Source organism: Streptopelia decaocto, assembly GCF_964273445.1.
Source record: "Streptopelia decaocto genome assembly, chromosome: 2".
In the NCBI taxonomy this organism is placed as follows: domain Eukaryota; kingdom Metazoa; phylum Chordata; class Aves; order Columbiformes; family Columbidae; genus Streptopelia; species Streptopelia decaocto.
In genome coordinates this window covers 15,977,417-16,002,522 of record NC_138655.1, presented here as the reverse complement: position 1 = coordinate 16,002,522, position 25,106 = coordinate 15,977,417, and the positions used below count along the sequence as shown (strand labels likewise).

Here is a 25,106-nt window from a genome sequence, read left to right as displayed (position 1 = left end):
GCTCTTTCATTTCATTTACTAAACCTCTAATCCCTGTGTCCACAGCATATTTATCAATGATTTTGGTTTATCATAAATCACTAAAACCATGTAAAATAACAAAGAAAGACCACTCCACACTATATGTCAGCAGAAGTTAATGCATTTGATTAATTCCCCACTGACTAGCACATTTTATAAATCTACTTAATGGCTATTTTTCTGTAAGAATTTTATCTTGCTTAAATCCAAATCCTTCTGCCTTAGATAACACCACCCAAAACGTATTTTGTGGAACAAAATCCTCTCATTCAAGTTTCCCATGTTACTAACCTGGTGTTTCTGCTGCTGCTGTTTGCTTACATTCCTCAAGTAGGTATTGTATTTAACAATGTCCTGACTCATCTCATCCACTCTGTCCATCAGCAGCTGCAGACTCTTCCCGAGGTGATTACTGAAATACAAGAAACACTCATGAAAGACTGAATTTATTAAAAACAAACAAACAGAAACTTCAAGTCACTTGACCAGCATTTCTGCACTAATGGCACAGTTTGCAAATTTTTAAGTTCCTGGTTATCTTTGCTCAGATATCTACTTGATGATACTTTACATTGCATCTTCTCCTCTAGCATCTTTGCCACATTGCAAATATCATATTTGAGTGTTTTCATCTTTGCAGGGAACCTTATAGTTATGAAAAAGCAATGTCTTGTATGAATTTACTGATATTACAGATGCAGGTCAAACATTAAAAAAAAAAAAGTCTGATGCTTTTGTGACATGAGACCCTGAACAATGTTCCAGGAGATGTGTTCAAAGAGTTTGGTTTCAAGTTACTGCTAGCCTTTCACAAATATTTAACTATTCCTCTGCAGGGATCGTTAAATATTCTTCAGAACTCCATCTCGTTAACTATCCTATCAAACCACTCCTGGAAGCTCAGCAGACACGGCTCGATGTTGGTGTTGAGCGAGCGCTGTGTCCAGCCCAGCCAGCTCCACATTCCGTACCGTAGGCACCGGGGAAGCCGCCGCGCTGGGCGCGTCCAGCTCCGGTTACGCGATCTACTGCCTTGGCCAGACAAACGCAGTCTGTTAAATAACTTTTATTGTAACCATTTTTAGCAATGGATTCAGTATTTTGCAGGACCGTTCAACGTAAGGTATAGCTTCCAAGTTAAAGTTTTGGAAGTTTTTAGGTTGGTGCCCATGGAGACGGTATTCATCCAAAATGGTGTTTACAGGGCAGTGCAGTGAAAGGAGGACACTCACTGCTCTCTATTGATCCCTTTGATCAGAAGCAAGTTTGTTGGCTCTGATCTAAGCCTTACCCAGTCCTACTTGGCTGAAGATCAATGACTCAAAAAGCTAATTCTCCATCCTTCTCCTCCTCAACTGAAATGAACCATTATTCATGAGAGTTTCTTTCAAATAAAAAGTTTGGGGCCCATCTATGTCAGAATCATGTCCTTCAGTCACCACTTCTCCACATTATCCGAGATTCTTTCTACCTTTTACAACACATTCCCACCATCCTACAGCCTATGGACTGAGAAAACTATTAACTGGAAGAGATGGGCATAAAGTAAAAAGGGAACCACACAGTGTAATACTATGCATAACTCTTTTTAAGTATAAATTATTCCCCAAATCCACAGAACTCATAGCTGGAGACAGAGGCTGGTAAGGCACTGAGGCACTAGAGGACACCTGCTGAGAAGCTGGCTGTAGACACTCTCACCTCTGAGTAGTAGGACAGCTGTTTCACTAACTTCAGATCACAACTTATTTGCAAGTTAGAGTTTTAAATCTCAGCTGCATACAGGGGCAGACAGTGAGGAGGACTTCAGCTACACAGCAGCAAAAAAGGTACCACTATGATAGTTACTTTTAAACTTCTTGGGGTTTCTTTGGTTGACCATTTCAAGCACATGATGTTTATGATTGTGGAATAACACCATGGCCAGGGGTGTGCATATTTTCAGTTTTTTATAGAGTTTATATTACACAGTTAGTGGTAGAACTGGATATTATCAGAAATGCCTATGTAGGTACACACTAATAGCCTTATACGGTATGTGGACATCAAGAATACATAATTATTTTACCGATAGTGTCCATATGAAATATAGCTGGTTACAAAGAATGATTTTATGTGAATCTCTTTGAGACTGACTTAGTATAGCAGAATAAAGAAACAGAGAGTTATTGTTAAAAGTTGCAGTAATATAGTGTTTGCTCTCATTGCCAGGGAAACAAAAAGCTAAAATCAGATAACTTAAGTAGATGTGAACTGAGGCATGAAGTGATAAGTATGCTGCAAATACAGGACCAGCTTCTTCTTCAGTTCTCATGTGGTTGACACCCTTTTTGCGCCATCTCTTAAAAAAAAAAGCAGACAGATCGATAGAAAGAAATTTTTGTGTGTGTATATATATGTATACATATACATATACATATATATATATATATATGAAACGTTTAAACAAGTTTTATTTGGCTGAAGTTTATTCTGATGAGATTTAGGAAGTTAAATTGCATAAGACTCATCACAGACTTAGCTCAAAGGCTCTCTCAGGTACCTCCTTACCTTCTGCACTCCCCTACAGAATATATCAAAGATCACACTGCTTGGTACCTAAATGCCCCCTATGCATCAATGGAACTGAAAAAATTAACATTTAATGTGTTGGTTTTTTTTTTTCAAAGGGGTGCCAGTAAATACTGCTTACATCCCCATCAATACCCAGTATCCTACGAGGCTCTGTGGTAGTCAAATGTAGAAAACATGGTGTCAGTAATAAAGCAACTGCATTTTCAATGGATTCATTTTAGCCAGCTAATTCAGCAAAAGAGTAAAATAAATTCAGTGTACATTTAGATTAGCAAATAGTTTAGACCAACAGCAACAGTCCTATAAACCAAAACAGCTGGTGCTGAGAAACCAATGTCCACGCTTCACGTGTTTCGGGGGGTTTCTTATCTCTAGTTCTGACGTGGCCCAGTGGTCTGAAAGCCCATTAGTGGCTGAAGCACATCGGGCACCCTCCTAAAGCCTATTTTCAGTTTAGTTTCATCTGAAACGAGTCAGGTCTGAGATCACCCAGTGTTGACGACCTGCGGACACTCTTGAATTGAACTACAAGACATAGCTCCACCTTATGATGGCACCAGAGGTCACCACACCTCAGCTACCAGTGAATCTTCATGGGGGGAAATATCAGCTGTAGAACTGCTATCATACTAAGCATGAGAAAGTCATATGACATAGTCAAAAATACCAAAAAAGGATGAATACATACAAACTGTCATAGTGAAACTGTCAAAGCCTGCTTAGAAATAAAAACAGATTAGAAAGTACACTTGATCCTTCACCCACAAGGGCAGATATGAAATGACGTCCTTGACACACGGATTACTTCTGATTCCCCGTTTAACAGTTATTAAATACAAAGGTCAAATAATTCTGAGGGTGAGAAGCAGAAACCTGTGAACAGAGTAACCCAAGCTGCAGGTAGCAGTCCTGGTCCTTTCTGTTGTGTCCTTCCCGCTGGTGGGCCCTGCGCTGGGGTCTGGCACCACAGAAGGAGAAAGCAACAGCTCGACATTAACTAAACTCACGGATCACTCGCTATGCAGGGACATCCTGCTGGGATATGGTTCTGCCTCCCTCCTCCGAGGGAATGCTTGGACCACTGGAGCCTCCCTTTAGGGATATATTTTAAGGAAAGCAAAGGTGCAGTTTGCTGTTGCCAGCAAAGCCAGTTTAAGAGGCTCCAGCATGAGCATCTTCCTGCCTCCCCCTCCCTCTTTGCCCAGGGATTACAGCACTCTCAGCTGTATGGATTCAGCTGTTTGCGTGGGCACACTTCAAACCCTTCCAGTGAAATAGTCTACTGTACGTGCAAAAACACCCTGTGATGGGGTTTTTTTTTTTTCTTCAGGAAAGCTGAGGGAAAGGCTGGAAGGGAAGAGTGAGAGCCTGACTTTTTCCACCAGACTATTCCACAAAGCTATTTGTACAGCCATATTCCGAAACAGATGAGGGAATACAAATCTTTGAGGGTGGGAAGGGTGTAGAGATGAAATGGGGGTAGTGGGGAGGAATGATGCAAGCAGCTGGGGCTGGAACCTCAAACTGGCTCCGCTTCTGTAGGATCCATCACGGGGAACTACACATGAAGCCCACATTTACTTCGGCATCTTTAATCAGGAAAGGACTCCAGACACACACCCGCTAAAGGTCTTAAACATCCAAAATGCAGCCTGGAGTCAGACACCGAAGCTTCAAAGGGAAGCAGCAATTCACATCATTCTCAGCTTCCCGTGTCCTGCTCCTTAGTTTGAACTATCTACACGGATCTTATGGGCCTCAACTTGCACTTCTGGAGCAGCCCCAACCTGCACTGTCCCGGGAGGGACCAGGGGCACCCAGACTCCGAGATCAGAACCCCCGTGCTCTACCAAGGCACCTAATTTGGGGGTATAACAATTTGAAGCTGGAGCTGTCTGAAAAAAACAAACAAACAAACAAAAAGGTGGTCCCCTAAACTTGCCTACAGTCACCATAAATGGACCACTTCATTTATTTAATATTATTTTGCTTGTGCCTGAGCTAAGGAAGATGAGAACGGGGAGCAGCTAGAAGAAGCGTTAGAAAGCGCTGTTATCTGCTGCTCATTTTTTCACTTTCCATCAGCTCTACCAAGGACCCTCTCAGAGTCGCTGTATTTCGGGAAAGGTGCCACCCTGTGCAGCATTTCTCCTCCCGGTGCGAACAGCTTTGGGTGGATTAGAGAGGTACTGCTGGGCAAAGCACATCTTTTTGATTAAATATTTCTAAGAAACATTCCCACTGGTTAGCAGAACTTGTTTACATCTCAGCATTTCAGCCTGAGTTCAACCTGTGCTCTTTTTAAGAAGATTTTGTTTGAATGAGATATGTAAGTCAGGAGTCTTGAGCTCCATTCCCTTTTCTACTCTGACTTTGATGTGTGCCTTTGGGCAACACACTTACCCTCTCTGTGTCAGCTTCTCCCGTCTGCAAATTAGAGACTTGCATAATTATCTTAATAATCCGTTAAGCACATTGAGATTTCTGAATAAGCAGTACAATGTATAAAGGTTAATATTGTTTTCAAAAGCCAAAGTAACCCTTATGTCATTTTTGCAAAAATACTGCATCTGATGTTTGAAAACTATATCTGCCAACTAGATGTTATTGCCGTAAATGTTCAGCACATGTTTGCTTCTACTGACGCACACTATTAGAAAAATTGCTTGAGACAAATTCAGATATTATAGAACAACCCTATTATGAAGCTAGACCACAAAAAAGCTTTTTCTAATTTAAAACTAGATCATCAATAGAATAGGGAAGAGATGGATGAGAATGGGAAAGTTGGTTGCAATTATTCCTCTGAAGATCTGGAACACTATCTGACAGGATTTTAATTCTTGAGTCTCTATCAAAAGACTGGCAGTACTCCAAGGTCTTCGAGACGTTTTGGTCCTTAAGGGTAGCAGGAGGATAACAGCCTGAGCAAAAGTCCTTTGCTTGCTATTACTTGCTAGCCTTGTGCTAGTCTGCCTTCAACTTCGTTCCCTAGAATAGTCCAGTCAATTCACATTTCACAAGAGAAGCACAAATGTATGCCCCCCAAAAGTAAACTACTCTACACAATTATCACAAATGTACTTCAAAAGGAGAAAGATATTAAGGTGCAAAGTACCTCAAATAGGTACCGCTTCAAACTCAGACAAGGTGGGTGGCTGAACATGTGAGAACCTTGATGAAACAAACTCTCCGGAGGAGAACTCTGGGTAAATCATTTCATTGCCAAAAACATTGTTTCAGAAGATTAAAAAGGGTTCAGGGATGCTCCCAAAGGACCAAAAAAACCCTCAAAAAAGTCCAAACAACCCCAAAACCTAAAAAAATAAAATAAAATTAAAAAAGCAGCAGTAGCCTAAAAGTTGCTGCCAACTAATTCTACAAGAGCAAAGTGAGGAGGATATGCACCAAAATTAAAAGTTGATACCTGAAATGTTTTAGCCACAACTATTCAAAGACAAAAAGAAGGAAATGTAAGGTGAAAATAAAACTCCGGAACAGCGGGGGTTTGAACTCCCCTACTTCAGGCAATGTATTATTTGACAGAGAAATCTTCATGCTTTAATTCAAGTAAAAACTAGTTAAATATTTCAGCAGGCAGCATAAGTCACCCTACCTTGAATAAACAAGAATTAAAATGTTTTAATTTGCCAGCTTCTGAGTTATACCAATGTAAGATATCACTGAACATATCCTGCCTGGTAACTAAAAGGAGCTATCAAATATTTTTTTAAAAGACACATACAAAAACCTCCAAATAAACCCACTGGGGCAGTTTCAAAAACTTTATCTCCCTCAAACCAAACTAAGCATCTTAAGTTCCTCAAACAGACCAGGTGAGCCAGAAGAATGATATTGGAGACATATTCAGAAACACCTCTGAAAACTCATGAATCTGTGGAATTAATTCCCCAGTAGTGGGAAATTCTAGACTTCAATAAGCTCAAGAAATTGCTGCCTGTATATAGGACAGTAACTGGGTACATTCAAAGAAACATGCTTAATTGAAAAGGCACTTTTAACCAGGTTTATCAAGAATCTAGTTCTACCTGTGTCATTGTCAAGAGCAGCGCCGTGCTGCTCCAACACCCACTGAAAAGAAGCTTTGGTTCACTAAAAAACGCATCCCTTTTTTCCTGTTGTGAAGGAATCCTAGACACAAATGATTAATTTTCCTTTTTCTTTTGGGATCGTATTTTTCTTCACTTCTTATCCCATTTGCTGATATGGGGACCAACACAAAAGCCTGTCTTGCACCAGGCTATTAACACCATCATTCCAGAAAGGAAATTAATTTGTACAGTTCTTATCTTTTATCTCGAGTCAGGGCAGTGGTGCGGAACAGTTCCTACGTAAGATGTAAAGCTGATGAAAAACTTCAAGTGTGGTTTGCGATCTGTTCATATTAATTTCCATTTCCAGAACTGTATTGTGTGCCCACGCTGGGTAATGCCAACCTTTTTTTTTACAGGAGCAAACCCAGAGAAGCAATCCTGGGCAATGCTGTCAGGTCACCTGGAAATCAGCTGTAACCTCAGCACGGTCCTCCTTTTCACAGGAAAGTGGTAGAGCTGATGAGGAATCACTGTCACCTCCTGCACCCAGTGTCCCCTCGTTCCTTGGGTGCAAAAGCTTTGTGATCTTTGCCCAGGGACAGAGCCTTGCAGAAAGGCTACAAAGTCAAGCAGACTGGACATCCCAGCAAAAATTCTTCACTTTGTTAATTCCAAGGTGCAAAGTGACAACTTTACTGGACAAAATTATTGACTAAGTATCTTTTGCAACATGTGTAAATTCCCTGTCAGAGTTCAACCTGTTCTCTCTTGACCGATTTCTTTAAAAGTGATCAGCTCCCTCAATACAACCACATAAGCTCAAGTAAAGAAAATAGAGGGGAAAATTTCTGCTAATTCAGGCAACATATGGACCACTAGCAATATGGACCCATTAACAACGGCATTACATGATGGAGGACGGGAAAGGAAAAGAGGCCGCAAGCTAACTTGGCTGTTGGAGTCGGGGGGGATCAGAATCTTGGCAGACGATACCTTGAGTAAAAAGAAAATGTTACACCCCAAATACATCCCAGTTTTTATATATAAGAAACTGCATCATTTTTCTATATCTTTTTTTTTTTTTTTTGGTCAGCCCAATAATAATCCAATTAACTGTACTGTGTTAAGATTCAATTTCTGATCATAATGCTAGAGGTCATGCCTGCTTTGTTATCATAAATGCATTTTTAGGGCAAAGTGCTACAAGAACAGAAGGTTATTCTTTGATAAAGTTATAGGAAGATCATTCTAGAAACTCTTGAACTTAATTTCTAACACCATGAATGCTGGCTGTCATGACAATCAGTTGGAGCATTTTTGCCAGTTTCTCAGATAGAGGCTTTATTTTATTTTATTTTATTTTCTAATGCTACCAAAGTAGAACAAATGTCATTTATTTTTTTATTAAAATAATCTATAGAGTTACTTAAGGTATATTCAACAAAACCAATTTTTAGTTCCAGATCTGTTTGCCTGAATTTTCTGAGCGTCAGTATTTTCTTGAAGGAATATACACTACCGAAAAGATTACACGCTTCAAGCAGTACAGGTACATGTGGATTACAGTCTGACTTTAGTCCTTGAGTCTAATGTTATAGTTTTACCACGCAGTTTTTCCTTCAGCAAAAGAACATGAAGGGTAAAGTCTTAACCCCATTAAAAGTCAAGGCAAAGCTTCCATGGACTGTAATGAGACTGGGATTTCACCCAAGGTGTTAAACTGTGGTTTGGGAAAGCGAATAAAAATACATCCATTATTGTAACAAGTACTTACCTGCTAGCCAGACTGAGCAATTCATGTCTATCGGCTACTGCGGACTTCTTTTCCAGTTCCCACAGCATCACATTGATCAGGTATGAATTCTTAATTACAATGGGCACTTCTTCAAACATGTTTTCGTAACAAATATTTGCTTTTTTCAAGCTGTGAAAAAAATTTAAAAATATCTGTCAATATAACCAGTAACTCTCTTGTTCTTTTTGTTGAATTGTTGCTCCAACAACTGGCGATTTTATAAAAACTCTTGATTTTCATAGTTCCACAAGCAAACAAGAGTCAAGTTTTGGTAAGAGAGCATTTGCATGGCAAAACCTCACGTTTACAAAGACCAGGAAAAGCTGCTCTAGGAAAAATTCTCAGAAGTCAAGCAGCCGCTTCGCCTGCTAATACATTACTTACATGAAAAAGCCTCCAGCAAGAGACTGTACTGACAGGATTAACTCTGCCCCTTCCAAAATATTCTACTGATTTCCCTGCCATCAGTGTTTCTTAAATAGAAGTGAATAGTTACTTACCAAATGCCACTGAAATATCTTTAAAATCATAACTACTACAATGAAAAAAAAATTCCCCAATAGCTGAATAATTAAAATTTTTACTGAGCAAAAGGGAGATTGATGAAACAGTGTGTGTTTTGGAATAACTAAATTCTACGGTGGATATTAAAATATAAATTCCCAGTGTATTTTTTTTACAATATACATATAAAAAATATTGTTATTGCTTTATAATAAAGTACACAGTAATACCTGTCATAAAATCTGGAAATAAAGGTATGATCCATAAGCTTCTAAGGAAATATATCCTTAACTTCTTTGTATGCCTATTGGATTTTGGAATAAAAATTTTTGCTTTTTGCCTTTGCCCCCCTTTTTTTTTCTGCCCAGGCACAAATCTGTTTGTCCATCATGGAAATGTTATGTTTAGACACCAAGCAATGAAATGATTCCGTTCTTCCTCAAGGAACAACTTCAACAAGTGCATGTGTTTGTGCTGTGGAAGACTAATCTGTTTGAGGAAAAAGATGACAGCAAAGGCCTACGTCTATTACAAGCAGCTAATCTTCTGAAACAGAGTAATTATCCTACTTTACTCCAGAAGTCTGCGTCCACATGGGGGAGTTAATTTGGAATAAATACAGAAGAACAGCTATTTCAGAATACCTGTTCCATTTTCCTTCTGGAAAAAAAGAGCTTAAAGACAGAGCAGCTATTTCCCCTTCTCTGTCTCTTTTTTTATATTTTTGACTCTGTTCCCAGGTACTGCTACGTTCACCATGCTCCCTACAGCCAGCCCACTGACCACCTTCAACATCAGCTCAAGTTGTACCACTTCAACCCTTATTTAGATGCCCAAAGACAGACTTTGACGCCTTCTCAGCCCCCTGCGCATCTATCGCTACCCAGATACATCCAGTTTCCCCAGTACAAACTATTACGCGAGATTTTAAAACACAGTATTTCATCACCTTGTGTACCCTTCTGCCTCACAAATAACCCAGCAAGCCTTTAAGAAAACACTGTTTTAAGTTACTTACGCCTCTGGAGAGAAGTCTTTTTCTTTGCAAACTTCCATCAGTTTGGGAGTCAGTCTATAAGCCTTTAGTGACAAAGACCCTTGGGCAGTCTTAATGGGATCTATAATTAGAAATGGAGGAAGCATATTATTACTAACCCCAGATTGCTTTTTTTTTTATTTTTTTAGTGCGTGAATGACATAAACAGGAGGAAAATAACTAAGTAGTCTTACAAAAAAAAAAATTAAGATAACCAACACAACAAGACACTATAGCGAAAGTAACCCTGTCGAACTAAAATGTAAAATATACCCAACTACAGAGAGTGAAGCTAATTAATTAAGCTTGGAGAATATGGGGGGGATCTAGACCCATTCTACTCACAACATTATTTCCACATTAAAGGTCTAATTCACATTTTCTTTTCTTTCACATGAACTATCCACAGAACTTATGTAAGATCTACCTCATTTAAATAAAGATTTTCCCCTCCAGTCATTATGCAGCAAATTAAAATATTCATTAAACTACATTTTATGCAAAAGTGTAATTTCAGAGTAGCAATAAGCTAAATTCAGATCAAGTTGCCCTGCTGCTTCATGCATAACAATGTAACTGGTAAATAAAAAGGTTAGTTTTGCCTTGACATACTCTGCTGAATTTAGGGGGAAATTTTCTAAACAAACTGTTACATTCCTAGGACAAAGAAGCTTAACACTTGCTGCATGATAACAGCTGAAGGATGCCAACATGAGAATAAAAGCTGTGTTAACATTCATGTTGTCTGAAACTTAACACAGTAAAACTTTTAGCAATCGGTGATAAAATGAGAACCAAAATAGACTGAAACAAGTGGAAAATTCATCAAGGTCTGATGATGCAATGTTTCCAGCCAATATAAGTATACTTTAACAACTTGTTCTTTACTGTAATCCAATTGTTAACATACTGAAACAATTTCGGGGCAGCTCATAAGATTGATCGTATTCATTAGTATTTTTTCTGACAGATACTCAGGACGTTACATTTACTTCTCAGCTGGAAACTATATGCAAGTCTGCCAGATACGGCAAACTGTGAGTGTTTGGGGAGGGGGAGGCTATAAAGCTGTTAAATTGCCTACAGTTCTGATACAGCACAGAACATCTGGTCTGGAGAGCTTGAGGAAACACCATTAAATAGGCAGAAAAGAAAAAAATCTTTGTGCTAAGAAACAGTCCAGGTTTTGTATGCTTCTGTCAGAGGTATAAAAAAAAACTTGGCAATTCGTGCGATGATTGGTCAGTCACGTACAGAGCCAGACACGCCAGCAAGCGGGGTTTGTTAGACATCTGGTCGGGTTCCACCAGCCCCTTCCACCAGGGAGGGGAGATGAAGGAATAAAAATGAAGCAGCTACTCCAGCATTCCAAAACGTACACATCAGGGCTCTGATAGCAAGAAAAATAAACAGAAAGAAGGAAACCCTGTCTAGACTTAGCTGCTGCTGAGGCTGCCGTAGACACAGGGTTGGTATTTACTCGAAAAGGCCTGCCAGGCTACTCTTACAGGCAAAAGACAGAATACAAAAATAGTAGTAATAATATTAAGAGGGGAAAAGAATAATAAAGGAAACCTCATACTAACCGTAAATGAGAACTACAGACTCCTCAATTGCGTGCTGGTAACTGAACTGGGAGTCCAGGAGGGCACGGGTGACAAAAGAGCCATAGTACGTGGACTGGTACCAGCCAACGTGGAGATGATCAATGTTTACGTGGCGAAGGCTTCGCATCATTTCCATCTGGTATTGAACTAGATTCAACAAAAAATATGTTCAAAAAGTAAACTTACACAATCTGTGCTATTTTGAGAGCGAGCTTGATATTAAACGAGTAAATTGAGTTTTTTTTTATTTTCCTTTTTGCAACTGTGCAGAAGTTTGTTTATTCGCTGCTGGACTGTGGTCGTTAAAATCCAGAGCTTCCTCAGAGAGTGAGAGTAACACTAGCCTGAGTAAGCAGACTTTTTTCAGCTGCAGTTAATTGCTAAAGTGATCAACAAACTGTTACACGTCATTTACAGTGCGCGTTACCTTGCTCATTCATAAAAAAAAAAAAATCCGATACTGGCTTTCATTAAGCAGTAACATTTTACCATTTAGTAACAAAGAAATATTGTGATTTAAGTTGCAATACTGTCCAGAATTATGTAACTTTTGGAATCGAAAGGAGAATTATTTAATGAGTATATGAAACAGAAGATAAACTATGTCTTTTTCACAACGTAAAAGTACATTTTCATATTAGAGTCTGGAGGACAAGCTAGAGCTGTCAGATAGTTTTGACTGCATTTGTCTTCAATTTTTCAACACTGCTTCTTTTTAGATGTACATGAATGCCTAAGTATGCATGTATGTATATCTTATACATAATTCACACACACTTATATACAGTAAGTTACCTTAAACAGTAGAGAATATTTTTTGTCGGGCTTTTTACACCAACAGCTGTAATGCTTCATTGTACCAACACATAAATGCTGTTTCTACTAAATGCTTCATTCAAACAGATTTCCTTGACGGAACAGAATTCTATTTGGGAATGTTTAACATAATGTCATCAAGCAGATCAACACACCTTATCACTTATCAGACCTTTTAAACAGATGGACACTGTGCCTGCTGGTTAAATTTAAGGAAACATATTTCAGTGCGATTATCAGATGAACCAACACTCACAGCCAATGACAGGACATCAAATGCAACAACCCTGCACAATCCCTAAGTTTTGCCTGCAGCTGCAAAATCCACAAAGATAAACAATCCCCTCCTATGCATTCATTTTTGTTAATTTTTATTTTCAAGGCTTCTCCTTGAGCAGATGAAAATATGATATCCGTTATAAAAGGCAGCAACATAAATTGATTTGAGAACAGAATATGCTACGTTTTCAGACCCCACTTTCTATCTTTTCAAGAAGAAAAAAAAAATCCAACCACATTCTTTTAAGATATGAGGAGACATTTTTCAAGATTGGACAAATATTTTTCCAAACTTATCATGCTTAAAGCACGAACTACATTCTGCAGTCTGCTGGCCCTTTTCATTAAATTGCCATATCTTACTGATTGTATTTTTAAAGTAATCTACGTACATTTATATAAAACCTTGCAGACTTTTTCCACTGGCATATGTTGGTGATTGCACCCTATTTTGTAATATCTTAATAGAAACGGCTTGCAATTTGTGTTCCGTCCAGGATACCATGATAATACAGCACCCCAGCCCTAACACAGCAAATCCCATAACACGAGCGAGGAAAAGGCACCACTTGGCTGCCTCTAGACCAAGGCAAATTTAAAGCCGCCACTGCACTCTTCAGGACAGACAGACAGCAGAAGTGACCAAACAGCTGGTTTAAAGTCAGTATGAAAACCTTCCCCCTTGTCAGATCAAAATGGATTTAAATGTCACTTTTAGTGCACAATTTCCAGAAGTAGCGGCCAGTTTCAAGCATACTCCCTACACAGTAACCCAAATGCTTTAGGTAGCATCTCAATGTTTCTCATAAAAGGAAAGCCAAGATCTAGTTTTTCAAAGAAGCTCCATCCTTAAAGGTTTTGTTGTTTTTGGGGCGGGAAATGATATTAAGTTTCTAAATTTTACAATTAAACCAGAAAGAACACAGACCTCCTACGGAACAACCTAACAGACTCCTGCTTCGACCATGATTTTGAATTGAAAAATCATCTGATCCATTTATTAAATGTAGCTAGAATAAACTATTTTGGTTAAAAGACGCTTTTAAAAGATTTATCTGTGTGGAAAACAAGTAAGACTGGCTCTTGACATGATGTGCTATAACATGCTAAAGAACGAAATTATGGTTAGATCCTCTCTAGCCAAATGAAGTCATGAAAAGGAAAAACTAGAAAGGGACTTTCAAAAGCAGCTGCAAGAGATAAAACATTTTTTGAAAATTAAGTTAAATGTGGGTTTTTAGATAGATGAACTAGACTTGTCCTTGCAGTGGCAATTCTCTTGTAATTGAGGACACTGTCAAAGTCGAGATGGTCATGCAAGGATGGGAAGAAGATACTTATATATAGATTCTTATGAAATCATGAGGCTGACCCCCTCAGATAATTTCTCCCCTAAGAGAGGAAATGTTAAAGAAAAGGAATACCCTAAGAAAATATTTAGATCTTTTACAAACTTGAATAAAGGTATATCATGCTTTTAAAAGTGTTCACACAAGCGGTAACTGGTAACTGAGTTCCTGGACAACTTCTTTTCTTTAACATGGTGTGTCCAGTTACATATTGCTGGTTGTAAGTGTGAGCAATATCATCTAGAAGAAAAAGGACTCACTGAAAACCATCCAGATTTCAAGTCAGCAATTCCTCCTCTCATGACTGTTAGCAGTTAGATGATAATGAAGGCAACAGCGGAAAAATCTCAAAGAACCAATGAAGCATCAATAGCTAACATCTCTGCCTTGGGAAAACAACTGCAGAAATTAAAACATGATGCAGTCCCCACCAGGGAGAAATGAAAACTCTTTTAACCAAACGTATATATATTATAACATGTATTAGTAGCTAGATAGCTCCAACAAGCTGCCAACTTGCACAAATGGATAACAGCCCCTAAGCTGCTTTTGTTGGTATCGTCACCACTGTTTCTTTAAATCTTTTGCCCAGTCTACACAACAGCTTTCTACCTAGAAGTTTAGCACAGACCAGGCAAGAGCTCTCTCCTCTACCCATTCCTCAGTCTGCCAGGACTTGGGATGGTCACACACCTCTTTCCAATGAGGAGCTCACTGTCTCAAGTCACAGTCCTCCCCAAGCCACGTGGCAAAGGTGCCACTCCAAAGAGCCACTAAGTCTGAGAGTGCCCAGAACTGAGCTGAGCAAGGAAAAGGGCAGGGGAACAGCCAGATGACGATGCTCCCCCACTCTCTCCCACATTTAAACAGTGTACCTATATTTTTAAGCACATTATTTGTTCAGGAGTGTCTTCATGACGAGGAAAGCCAACAGTCATGCTTGCACTCCTCAGCGTGCTGCTGGGACTCACAGCCTCTGTCTCCTGAGCCAGCACGTGTCTCCCCAGCATTAAAAACACCTCCTTCCTCTAAAAGAGTAATTGTTTTGTTTGTTTGCAGACAAACACACAAACTGCTTCCCTAACAGCAGCTAGAATGTGTTACCATAATTTGTCTAAAGCCGAAAACATGCAAAACTATACAGTATGGGTGTTTTGCTTGAATATGAGTGACTTGTGTGGATTTGTACTAAGAAAATCCCTTGACTGAAAACAGTAAACCCTATTACAGTAGTTTGGTGGGTATTTTTTTCTCCTGAATTGAACGATGTCGTAACAAACTTGTAAAAGATCAAAGAAAATACTGAAAAAACATAAGTATTTTTTCATTTTGCAAAAAGTATCAGCAACATTAGAAACTTTATCTGGGCTTAAACATATAGGAGGTACATTCCCTACCTTTTCAAGAAGAAAATAACATACCCAAAATTATATAATAAATGAGAGACAATGGCAAGAACTGAACACTAATGTGATGACCCATTCAACACTGGAACAACTCGGCCACATTGTCTAAATATCTTAAAATATCCTCAGTCAATAACTTCACTGTTTGAAAACCTAATTTAACAATAGTTCAAATCAACTGAATCACTGCAAAAAAGGAAAAAAATGTCCTTGTAATGATTTTAAAATGCAAACAAATCTAAGACACCAGAGTTTACAAATAGCAAATTCACATCCTTCTCGAAATCACAGCATATTTCTGAAACGCTTCCAAAACAAGCATTCTTCTAGCACCCTGATACATGACGCAAGTTAATTTATTGTTAAAACTGTATTATTATTTTTAATTCTTTATAAACAATTCATTAAATCTAGCTCTCAGGAAGTCACACATCAATGTACGCGTTGCCGAAATTTAGTCCTTAAATAGTTACCATCAGATGAGACACATTTCAGCCTGGCCACATTTAGGCTGCTGGTAAACGATATGACACGTGAAACCCTGATCAAAGGTGTCCTGGAGGCAATACATTTGATGGCACCTCAGATGCTCAAGGCCTTAATTTCCAATCTTAAATTGATATGCCCTAAGTAATCTGGTTTTAAGAGCAGCAACCAACACGACTCCTTGAAAGCCAAGCCCCACCAAAGTGGAGGAACTTTGTACCCAGTATCCCATGCCAGACTGGTTTTATGTTGCTGGAGCATCCACTGGCCACAGGAGGACCAAAGGAGGTAACGAACCACTCCGTGCTATGAACCACTAATATCCGCACAGCCTTCAGTCTGGATTTTACAATTAAGGGTTTGTCTTGACTCATGTTTCACAAATTTGTCCTTAAACTATGAGCTCAGACAGCAGAAGTGACAAATGTCCTCATGGGGACAGGTGACTGATCCCAGAACAAGGTAAGGCCTTCACTGCTCCCTCACCCACAACAGCCTCCTCAAAAAGACTCTGGAGTATCTGAGGTTTCATATTGTTTCCTCGCAGAATCTTGGGTATCCAGAAGACAAATGACCTAAAACGTACAGTTGTCACTAATTAAAATTTACTCAAATGGGGTATATTTTCCAAGGGGCACAGAAATCCATCAGAAGAAACAGGATCCAGTGTCTGCACTAACACTCCTCTGAATTTAACTGGCAACATGAACATGGTAAATTTTGGTTATTCGGGTGAAACGATATCGAAAACCAGTTAACTATTCCTTTTACAGCACCACTACTAACGTGGATAGTATTTTAAGGCAATAATTTGTCTCTTTTGAAGGGCTACCATGTGGTAGCATGCATACTGAACAAGTGCTGTACACTACATGGGACTATTTAGCAGCACAAAAAAATTCTGCTTTTTCTATACATATTAAGCTTTGCCAAACCACATATATGCTTCAGACAGTATCTTCAATGACTCAAACAAGTTAGCAGATGTTAGTTCAAGGAACAAGCGTATGCATTTGAAAAGAAGGAAAATTGATTTATTTAATTTAATTAGAGAACAGAGCATTACGGAGACAAGAATTTAATTCGTTTTCCTCCACACACACAATCACAATTAATTGTCTAAAAAACTATGAATCACAATGACTGCATCTATTGATAACAATTCCAATTGTGAAGATACAAATATAATTACTACCACAAGCAACTTATTCTGGTCAAAAAATACAAATAAAAACAATGGGTAAAGAGAAACAAGAATCCACAGTTTTATCTGAAAAAGCCTTTAGACACTGCCAAAATATGTTTCTTAAGTTTTAACTGCGCAACACATATGCACGCACATATTTGCAGATTTTTATCTATATCCAACCCCACACACACTTCTCCCAAGACAAATGCACAAGCTCAGTAACTCAACAATTCTCCTATTCAGGGAGAAAAAAATTAAGAGTAAATATTGCCTTCCTCAATAATATTCATTTCCTCCTCTGAAATATCAAGTCAGGGTTACAAAACAGTACTCTTATTTTATGCGCTTTTGCTATACTGGGCTGAAAGCACCTGATCTCCACTAAAGTTGGAAGTTAAGCAGACCAGGGCCTGTGAGGAGCTGGATGAGGAAAAAAAAAGAAAAATCACCTGAAAATAGGCAAAAGTCCAAGAGTCATAGTCAATCATAAGACCACAAAACTAAAAATGAGTCAAATTACCTAATTCGACGCCATTTTAATTGCTAAATTCAAGGATAAAAAAAAGGGCAGAACACATTTGTCCAAAATGGATTACATTTTTCTTAAGAAATTGTTATCTTTTAATAAGTTAGCAACTGTGGTGGAAAAAAGGCACACCACCTGGAAAGCACGCTTTACAAATCTGGCTTTTTTATATAGACTATGTGCTATATTAAAAAATAATCTGTAGCAATCACCTCCACCGATGCTACTGCTCTAGGAAGATCAAGCCCAACCAGCTTCTCTGAGCAGATGCTCACTGCAGCAATTGAGGCTTTGCTGGTGTCTGACTGCTTTCTAAGGCAAAAAGACCATTTTACGAGTAAGAAGGGGAGAAAGAGTAGAAGGAAAACTCTAATGTAACTATTCATTGTGTACGCTCAGTGAACTCATTAATTTTTAACCCTGATCACAATTCAATGTTAGTTTTACTACAGCACTGTGTAAGATAAATAGTGCTCTGCAGAAAAAGTATGGGACACCCAGAGGAGGTATCACAAGCAGCAGGTGAACAGTGAAAAGTAACAGGAACATAATAAAAATAAACCAACATGTTTGGAGTGCTTCTGTCTGGAGACGCTTACCCAAAGTGTAAGCAGGTATCTCCAGGCTGCTCTTTATGGTATTATCAGTTTAGACGGCAGTTGCCCACACGGAGTCTCCACCAGAGTTGCTGACCAGAGGTTTGGCAGTACGGGCAGAGTCACCGTCCTGGAGTGTGGGCCACGCCAGTGCAGGCAGCCACTGCCCATCGCTGCCTTGGTGCTGCACAGAGGTGGTTCCAAGCCACGGCGCAGCACAAGGACACATGTCCTACCAATGCAGGACAAGGGAAGCTCTGCGGCTGGCGGGAATAAGGGAGGATGAGGACAAGTTTTCAGAGACAAGGAGTAAAACAAGGGGATGGGGAGCACGGGGATGTGCGTGACGGGACCAGGGGAAGCGGCAAGTGGAAGCCGCCACTTCCTGCACATGTGCTGGCACCCACCCAGTGTCTGCTGACAGAGAGCGTGGGGCTCGGGTCTAAGCACATGTCCTCTGAATTAGGAGGCAATCAGACCAATCAAGCTGTCATTTCATTTTATTAACACATGAGCAAACACTCAGATGAGCCTTTGGACAAACTAAACAAACCTCACTGACCACACGATTCTCTACACATCTCAAGATAATGGAAACTGGCGCTGATTTTAAATAAACACACCCAAGCCTCAAGAATAGTCTAAAGAAGATGGGCAGGACTGTCAAGATAACTTGCAGAATTGTCTTATAAGCTATGCAACATTATTGTAAAGGGTAAAAGCATTATGATACTATCTTCCAGAAATCTTAAAACACTTAAGTCTTCTAAAAGGATTTTTAAATTCAGAGACCCGATTTAAACTAGGATCTAGAAATTAAAGTTGAAATCACACAATATAATTTCACTATTTTGTTGACAATGATCTTTAAGAAGCGACTATCAGAAGAAAATGCTACTGCCATATATTTGCAGTAGTTTTCTTGGAATTTATATAGAAAGTTCCATCTTCACAGTATCTTACAAACACTCGCCATTTAACCCTCCATCTCCTCCTATATGGCAGGTAAACATTACCCGTATCTAAGCATTCATTTGGCTTACTACACTACTGCTTTTATGTTGACTGAAGATGGATTTGATACAAGATTAAAATCTTTATCAAGGAAAAAAGTTTCAGGCAGCCTACATTGTCATGACAGCAGTAAATTAAACTACTAAAAATGCCATCTGGGCAACTTAATTATTGTTTTCCTTGTAAAAGAGCAAGAAGATGCTATCTCATTTCCTAATAAACATCAAACGCCTAATGAAAGCATCAAATGTTTTCTATTAGGAATGCATTCTCATGAACTTCAGCACCTTCAAGCCTTTACTTATAAAACTTTGTCCAGTGAACATCATTCTAGCAACTAAAATGCAAAGTAGGATTAAAGGCACGAAAAGGAACCAGAACGGTCAAAAACTGACCGTATGTTAGAGTAACCTCATATTTGACTAAGCACCATCTTTAAAAAGAAACAAACACCAACCAAACAAAAATATTAAAAACATTAGTAAGATTTCCTTAAGTTTCTTTACTGGCCATGGACTTTTGCTTGTTTACTCTAGTGAGGCTACATTAACAGGTAAAAGCTCTTTTTTTTCAAAATACTATTGACGTATCTACTTTAGCACTACAAGTTACAAAGCAATTAAACACACAATAAAACAAGAATGTGTGTTGAAAGGCTAATTCCATTCCTACATAAATATCTACCAGATTACTATATTTTTATGGAATTTTATATTACATACATGCTGAGAGAGGTTATTAAATTATCTGCAAAAAAAAACCTGGAAATGTCCGAAGATTAAGGAATTACACGGTCATTTTTACTTTCTTAATTTAACACAGGTTTTCATATTCAACAATTCGAAAGCGGAATGGGGACAGACACTGAAATGGAAACATCTGAGCAACCTCTGCATTTAAAAAATCAGTAATGTCATAGAGTACACATTACAAAAATGTCGTTCTCATTTTATTAATAACTTTTCAGTAAGTGAAATAAAACAAGAATGACTTCACATAATGGATTTCTGGACTTCTTTCCACTTGAAAACCAGAAGAAGATTCTTCTTTTTTGTAAAACTTCGACATCTGGGTACTTTGTACAACTCTTCGTGTTTGCATTGCAAAAATTCAAAGGGCAGGGGGATGAGAAGGGGCATCTTCAACAACTCACTTAAAGCCAAGAGACCCATCTTGTCTTACCAGATCCAATGAAGCAAGCGGTTTTCTGATGCCTTGGGATTCAATATCCACATGTCTGTTTTGAAGAATCTTGCACACTGTTCGTAAGTTTTAAGCTCACAAAATGTTACCCGAACACTGAAGCAGACACAACCCGCACAGAACAATGTTCCTGAATTATCTTTATAATAAATCAGGATTCATTAAAAGAAAAATTATCATTATGGACTGTTTCTTCAGTTGAAAGTTACGCAAACTATTTGTTTTCTGTGATCTCCATCAGCCCATCATGTAGGGATAACACTGTTAAACATTTGGCAGGGAGATTCAGTCAAGAAAAGTCCTAATTTTTGGTAAAACAGAAGATGATTGCGGTAGCTACTCCCATAAACACATCTTTTGAATCAAAATTACACAAATATCTAGGTTTAAAAAGCATTAAGTGCACCTGTTAAAAAAGACAAGCATGTCTTCAGCCTCAGGCTTACAGCTTCTTCCATCGGGGCCTATTCATGCTGAGCAAGACCTCCCTGTGCAGCAGGAAGGAAGCACTTATTACAACATCTTCTGCTCCTTTAGTTATTATAACATCTACTGCTCCTTTAAGGAAGATAGTAGGACTCAATACAACCCTCAAAATTCACATTAGTTTTACAAAGTCTGTCAGTTTTATCTAGCAGGGATGCTGTTACTCACTGATCAAAGAGCAGTAAAATGCCATATTAATTTCTTTCTGTTCAATAAGAATAGCACTTAACTCTCAATAACTAGGAGCTTTGCGTAATGCCTACGTGAATGCAGTGTCACCAGAACATTTCAGTGTAACTCCTAGAACATTTACACCACCTGGAAGCCATTTAGCTGTCTGTGACACAAAGAAAGACTCAGACATCCCATCTGACCAGCTCAGAGAGCGATGGCTAAACCACGTGTAAGCTCCAACCAAGGGCAGCTTCATGTGGATCTGTGCTATGCCACCGTCTCTATGCACTCCCAACACTGCCAGCCAGTTCTCAAACCCTGACCAACGTAACTTTAATTCACACGAGGTATGAGTAAGTCAGAATCCAGGCAAAGTCCAACCTAGTCGATAGATGAAAGCAGCTCTCCATTATGAGATCCAGGGTCAGCCATTCACTTTGCTGACTTTCAGATAAATGAGTCATGTCCTCTTGCTTGAGATCCCTGCCACAATAAAAATCTTTACCCTTTAGCCTGCAGGCAGAAAGATCTGAGAGTGACGGGTTCCCTGCTGGTTTGGTTCTCGAGCTACAGATCCAGCCACTGCAGAGGAGACAAACATATTCAACCTCACTTACTATCACTGGCCAACTCCTCGAAACAGAGGGAAAAATCAACTTTCACTGTCCTAGTGCTAACACAAAAAATTCTTAACATGCAGGTTTCTAAAAGGATAACTAAATGATCCCTCCACCTAAACATTTCTATAGATGACGTGAAAGGCTTATGTTGCACATGTGAAGGCTGTGGATTCACACTGAGTTGATGCCTAATGAAAGCCAGAACTGAGTATCTGAAATATCTTCCTTTTTTAAAAAAAATATATTAACATATTCATAAGGGATACACATTACACTAATATTTTATTGTAGCATGTTGGTTACCAAAAGCTGTTGTCAATTATCTCTTATGATAGTTTAGGGTTCGTGAAACAATATGACGGAAACTGATTGTAGGTGGGCTCAAGAGTAGAAGACCCTGATTAACATTTCCTAGAGAGCTCAAAGGAAAACACTCAGTTCTGGAAGAAGAATAGGACCAGCGGCACAGACTTTGGGAGAGAATTCGCCCGGAAGACTCCTAAATTATTGCAATTAGATGACAAGACATTTTCGCACCTCATGAAAATCTGTGCCTTTTTATTAGGTCCTCCCCGCCAATGGCCATGGCACAATCATTTTGGAAGCTGCTGGCTGCACCAAGAAGCAGCAGGTTAAATCAAATTCTGACAGAGCCAGTCCCTTCCTGCATATGAAAACCAACCTCCCTTGATTCCTGAAGCTAAATAACATTATATAAATGTCAACATGACAGGTGATAGCATTAGCAGGGTACTGGAAATGCAAAAAGTTATTTAGTGGTCATGGATGCCAGTAGGCAGCAAGGGCGTACCGTGATGAGAGATATGACATTCTGACCAGAAAATCATCATCCAGAACCAATGGCATCCAAATTTTCAACACATCTCATCTCATACAGCTAAGCACCGGGTGTGAGAGGAAAAACAATGTGTTAAGAATTTTGGAGCTAATCAATCGAGGAAGTATGTCACGCTTCATTAGGTGAAACATTGTTTTTCCGTCAAATCCAACAGAGATGTTCAAGAACATCACTACTATATTGTTGTACTGTTTCCTTACCTGACTGTTACCGCAATAGATATTGATTAAGTAGCATATGCAACATTTAATTAGTTAAACAGTATTAAGGTAATGTTTTAAAAGCACAAGGTTTCAGGCCTAACAGCACAGATTTGTAAATAATTCCAATACGATGCCTTAACATAGGGTTAGCAACTTACAACAGCAACTTACAACACAGGTGCGATGGAAAGCCAGCAGGCGGTTTTGAAAGGTTTCCTGGAAGCAATCACACCATTTTGACACAAGAACCATTAAACTAATTTATTTTTTCCCAGTTCCCACTAACTTTCTACCAGAATGCTTACTCCTTAATTTGGGGAAAATACAATTTAGCATGCAACACCTGGGAGGGAGGGAAACACCAGTCCTTGTTTTAACACACAAGAATCTATTGAAGTACTTAAGTATTGTTTAGTCTTCAGAGGCTTTCCAGACAGATGTGAGTAAAGTAAACAACAAACTGACATTTCACCTGGCCAAGACAGATCCAGCCCAACTGTGCTGACGCATTAACATTCTCCAAATCCTAAAACTACTTTTATGTCAGACTTCCAATCTCCTCTTGAACAACCTGAATAGTTAGCTATTACAGGTCCCATTTTCTTCACAAGGAAATCAGATTTTTCAGCATCACTTACTGCTTCCTTGTTTTCGCTTATGTGTGTATGTATTTGTACATATACATACAGCACTGGGAGCAGAGGGAACAGAGAAAATAACACCTATATTTAAATATGTATTTTCCCAAGAATTAAGTTGGATACCATGGTAAATGTTAAAGCACACGGCCCTACTTTTACATACATCGAAAAAGGGTGTTGTAAAGCAAATTCAACAATACGTAATGGAAATGCAACTTCTCAGTAACAAATGAGGCAGAGAGACAGCCTTCCAGTACCTAGGGGGGGCCTACGAGAAAGCTGAAGAGAGACTTTCCATAAGGGCACGTAGTGGTAGGACAAGGAGTAATGACTTTAAAATGAAAGAGGGTAGAATTAGATCAGATTAGATAGAAGGAAGAAATTCTTCACCATGGTGAGGCACAGGGACAGGTTGCCCAGAGAAGCTGTGGATCCCTGGGAGTGTTCAAGGCCAGGCTGGATGGGGCTTTGAGCAACCTGCTCTAGTGGAAGGTGAGCTTCAACCCATGGTGAGGAGGTTGGAACTGGAGGATCTTTAAGGTCCCTTTCTAACCCAAACCATTCAATGATTCTATAATCTCTACTCACAGGAAAAAAAAAAAAAATCCAGATAATAACCTAGCAGTTAGGGAATTCAGACCATGGTAACTCAAAACAGAAACCCCCATTTCATTGTGCGTTAGTGCTGCAGTGAGGAGGTGTAACAATGAATGGCATCACTACTGGTATTGCTCAGCAGAGTTTCTAAAGCCCAGGCTAACTCTAGCAACGCCAGTCGTTAGTATAACTTCTTCAATGTGTCCCCAAAGAAACAATGAATTCAGGCCACTTCAAAGAGTCGTTTCCATTGCACAGCAAGACGAACAATAAAAACAGGAGTGGTTAGATATTTGAGGTGGAAGACAGTCATGCCTTCTCATAAGCAGCCTTTGGCATCTAAAGAGCTTGAGATCATGCACTATGTTCGAATGCAAAAGATAGCAAACAATTTAAGCAAAACTAAACCCCTCAACAGTTCAGGAATATTAAATGCAGAAAATAAAGCTCATGGCTTTTAGATCAAGCTACACAAGGCAGAGTTGGGGAGAATTTCTCCCCTCTCTAGGGCTTATAACATCATATGGCAGGATTCTGCAAGCCAAAGCTAATATTTCAGTAACATAGCACTTGCAACTTTTATATCTAAGTGTGGCTTGTTCTTTTAAAGTAGCCAAGAACTAAACTCACACCCTGTTTAAACAGGCAGAAAAGGTGCTTTGTGCCAAGGAGGAAGTTATAAACTTAAAGCAAGCTTTGTACATGGGAAACAAGTTGGGAAGCCCAACTCTGTCCCTCTGACAGATCCACTGCAATCAATTCTCTAACGAGGAGGAGACAAAGCTCAGTGTAACGTGCGGTGCATGGGAGCTGGAGGCAGCTGCTGTGGTTCCACTGCTGCTCAGCTGAAGGACTCCCTGATGAGGGCTGGACAAGTCAATTACTTCCATTCCTTCGTCTTCTCTGAAGATTATAAACCCTTGGGATGGCATTCACCATTTACTCTGAACATAGCCCCAAAGCAAAACAGCCTCATTTGAGGAAAAGATGAATCATCGAATCACTTGGTGGTACCTATATTTCACTGAGTGCCAAAATGCCTTCATAACTAAATTATATTTACAAACCTA

General features: G+C 39.2%; 1 protein-coding gene across 1 annotated transcript in view; it reads right to left on the bottom strand.

The window, feature by feature from the left end:
* Positions 1 to 25,106, bottom strand: part of EIF3H (eukaryotic translation initiation factor 3 subunit H) — an 87,468-nt gene that overhangs the window by 5,321 nt on the left and 57,041 nt on the right. The window contains exons 3-6 of the mRNA XM_082044137.1: positions 11,572 to 11,739; positions 9,968 to 10,067; positions 8,425 to 8,574; positions 313 to 433 (exon numbers count right to left, since the gene is read on the bottom strand). Of these exons, the coding sequence (XP_081900263.1) occupies positions 313 to 433; positions 8,425 to 8,574; positions 9,968 to 10,067; positions 11,572 to 11,739 (539 nt within the window). The remainder of the gene's footprint in view (positions 1 to 312; positions 434 to 8,424; positions 8,575 to 9,967; positions 10,068 to 11,571; positions 11,740 to 25,106) is intronic.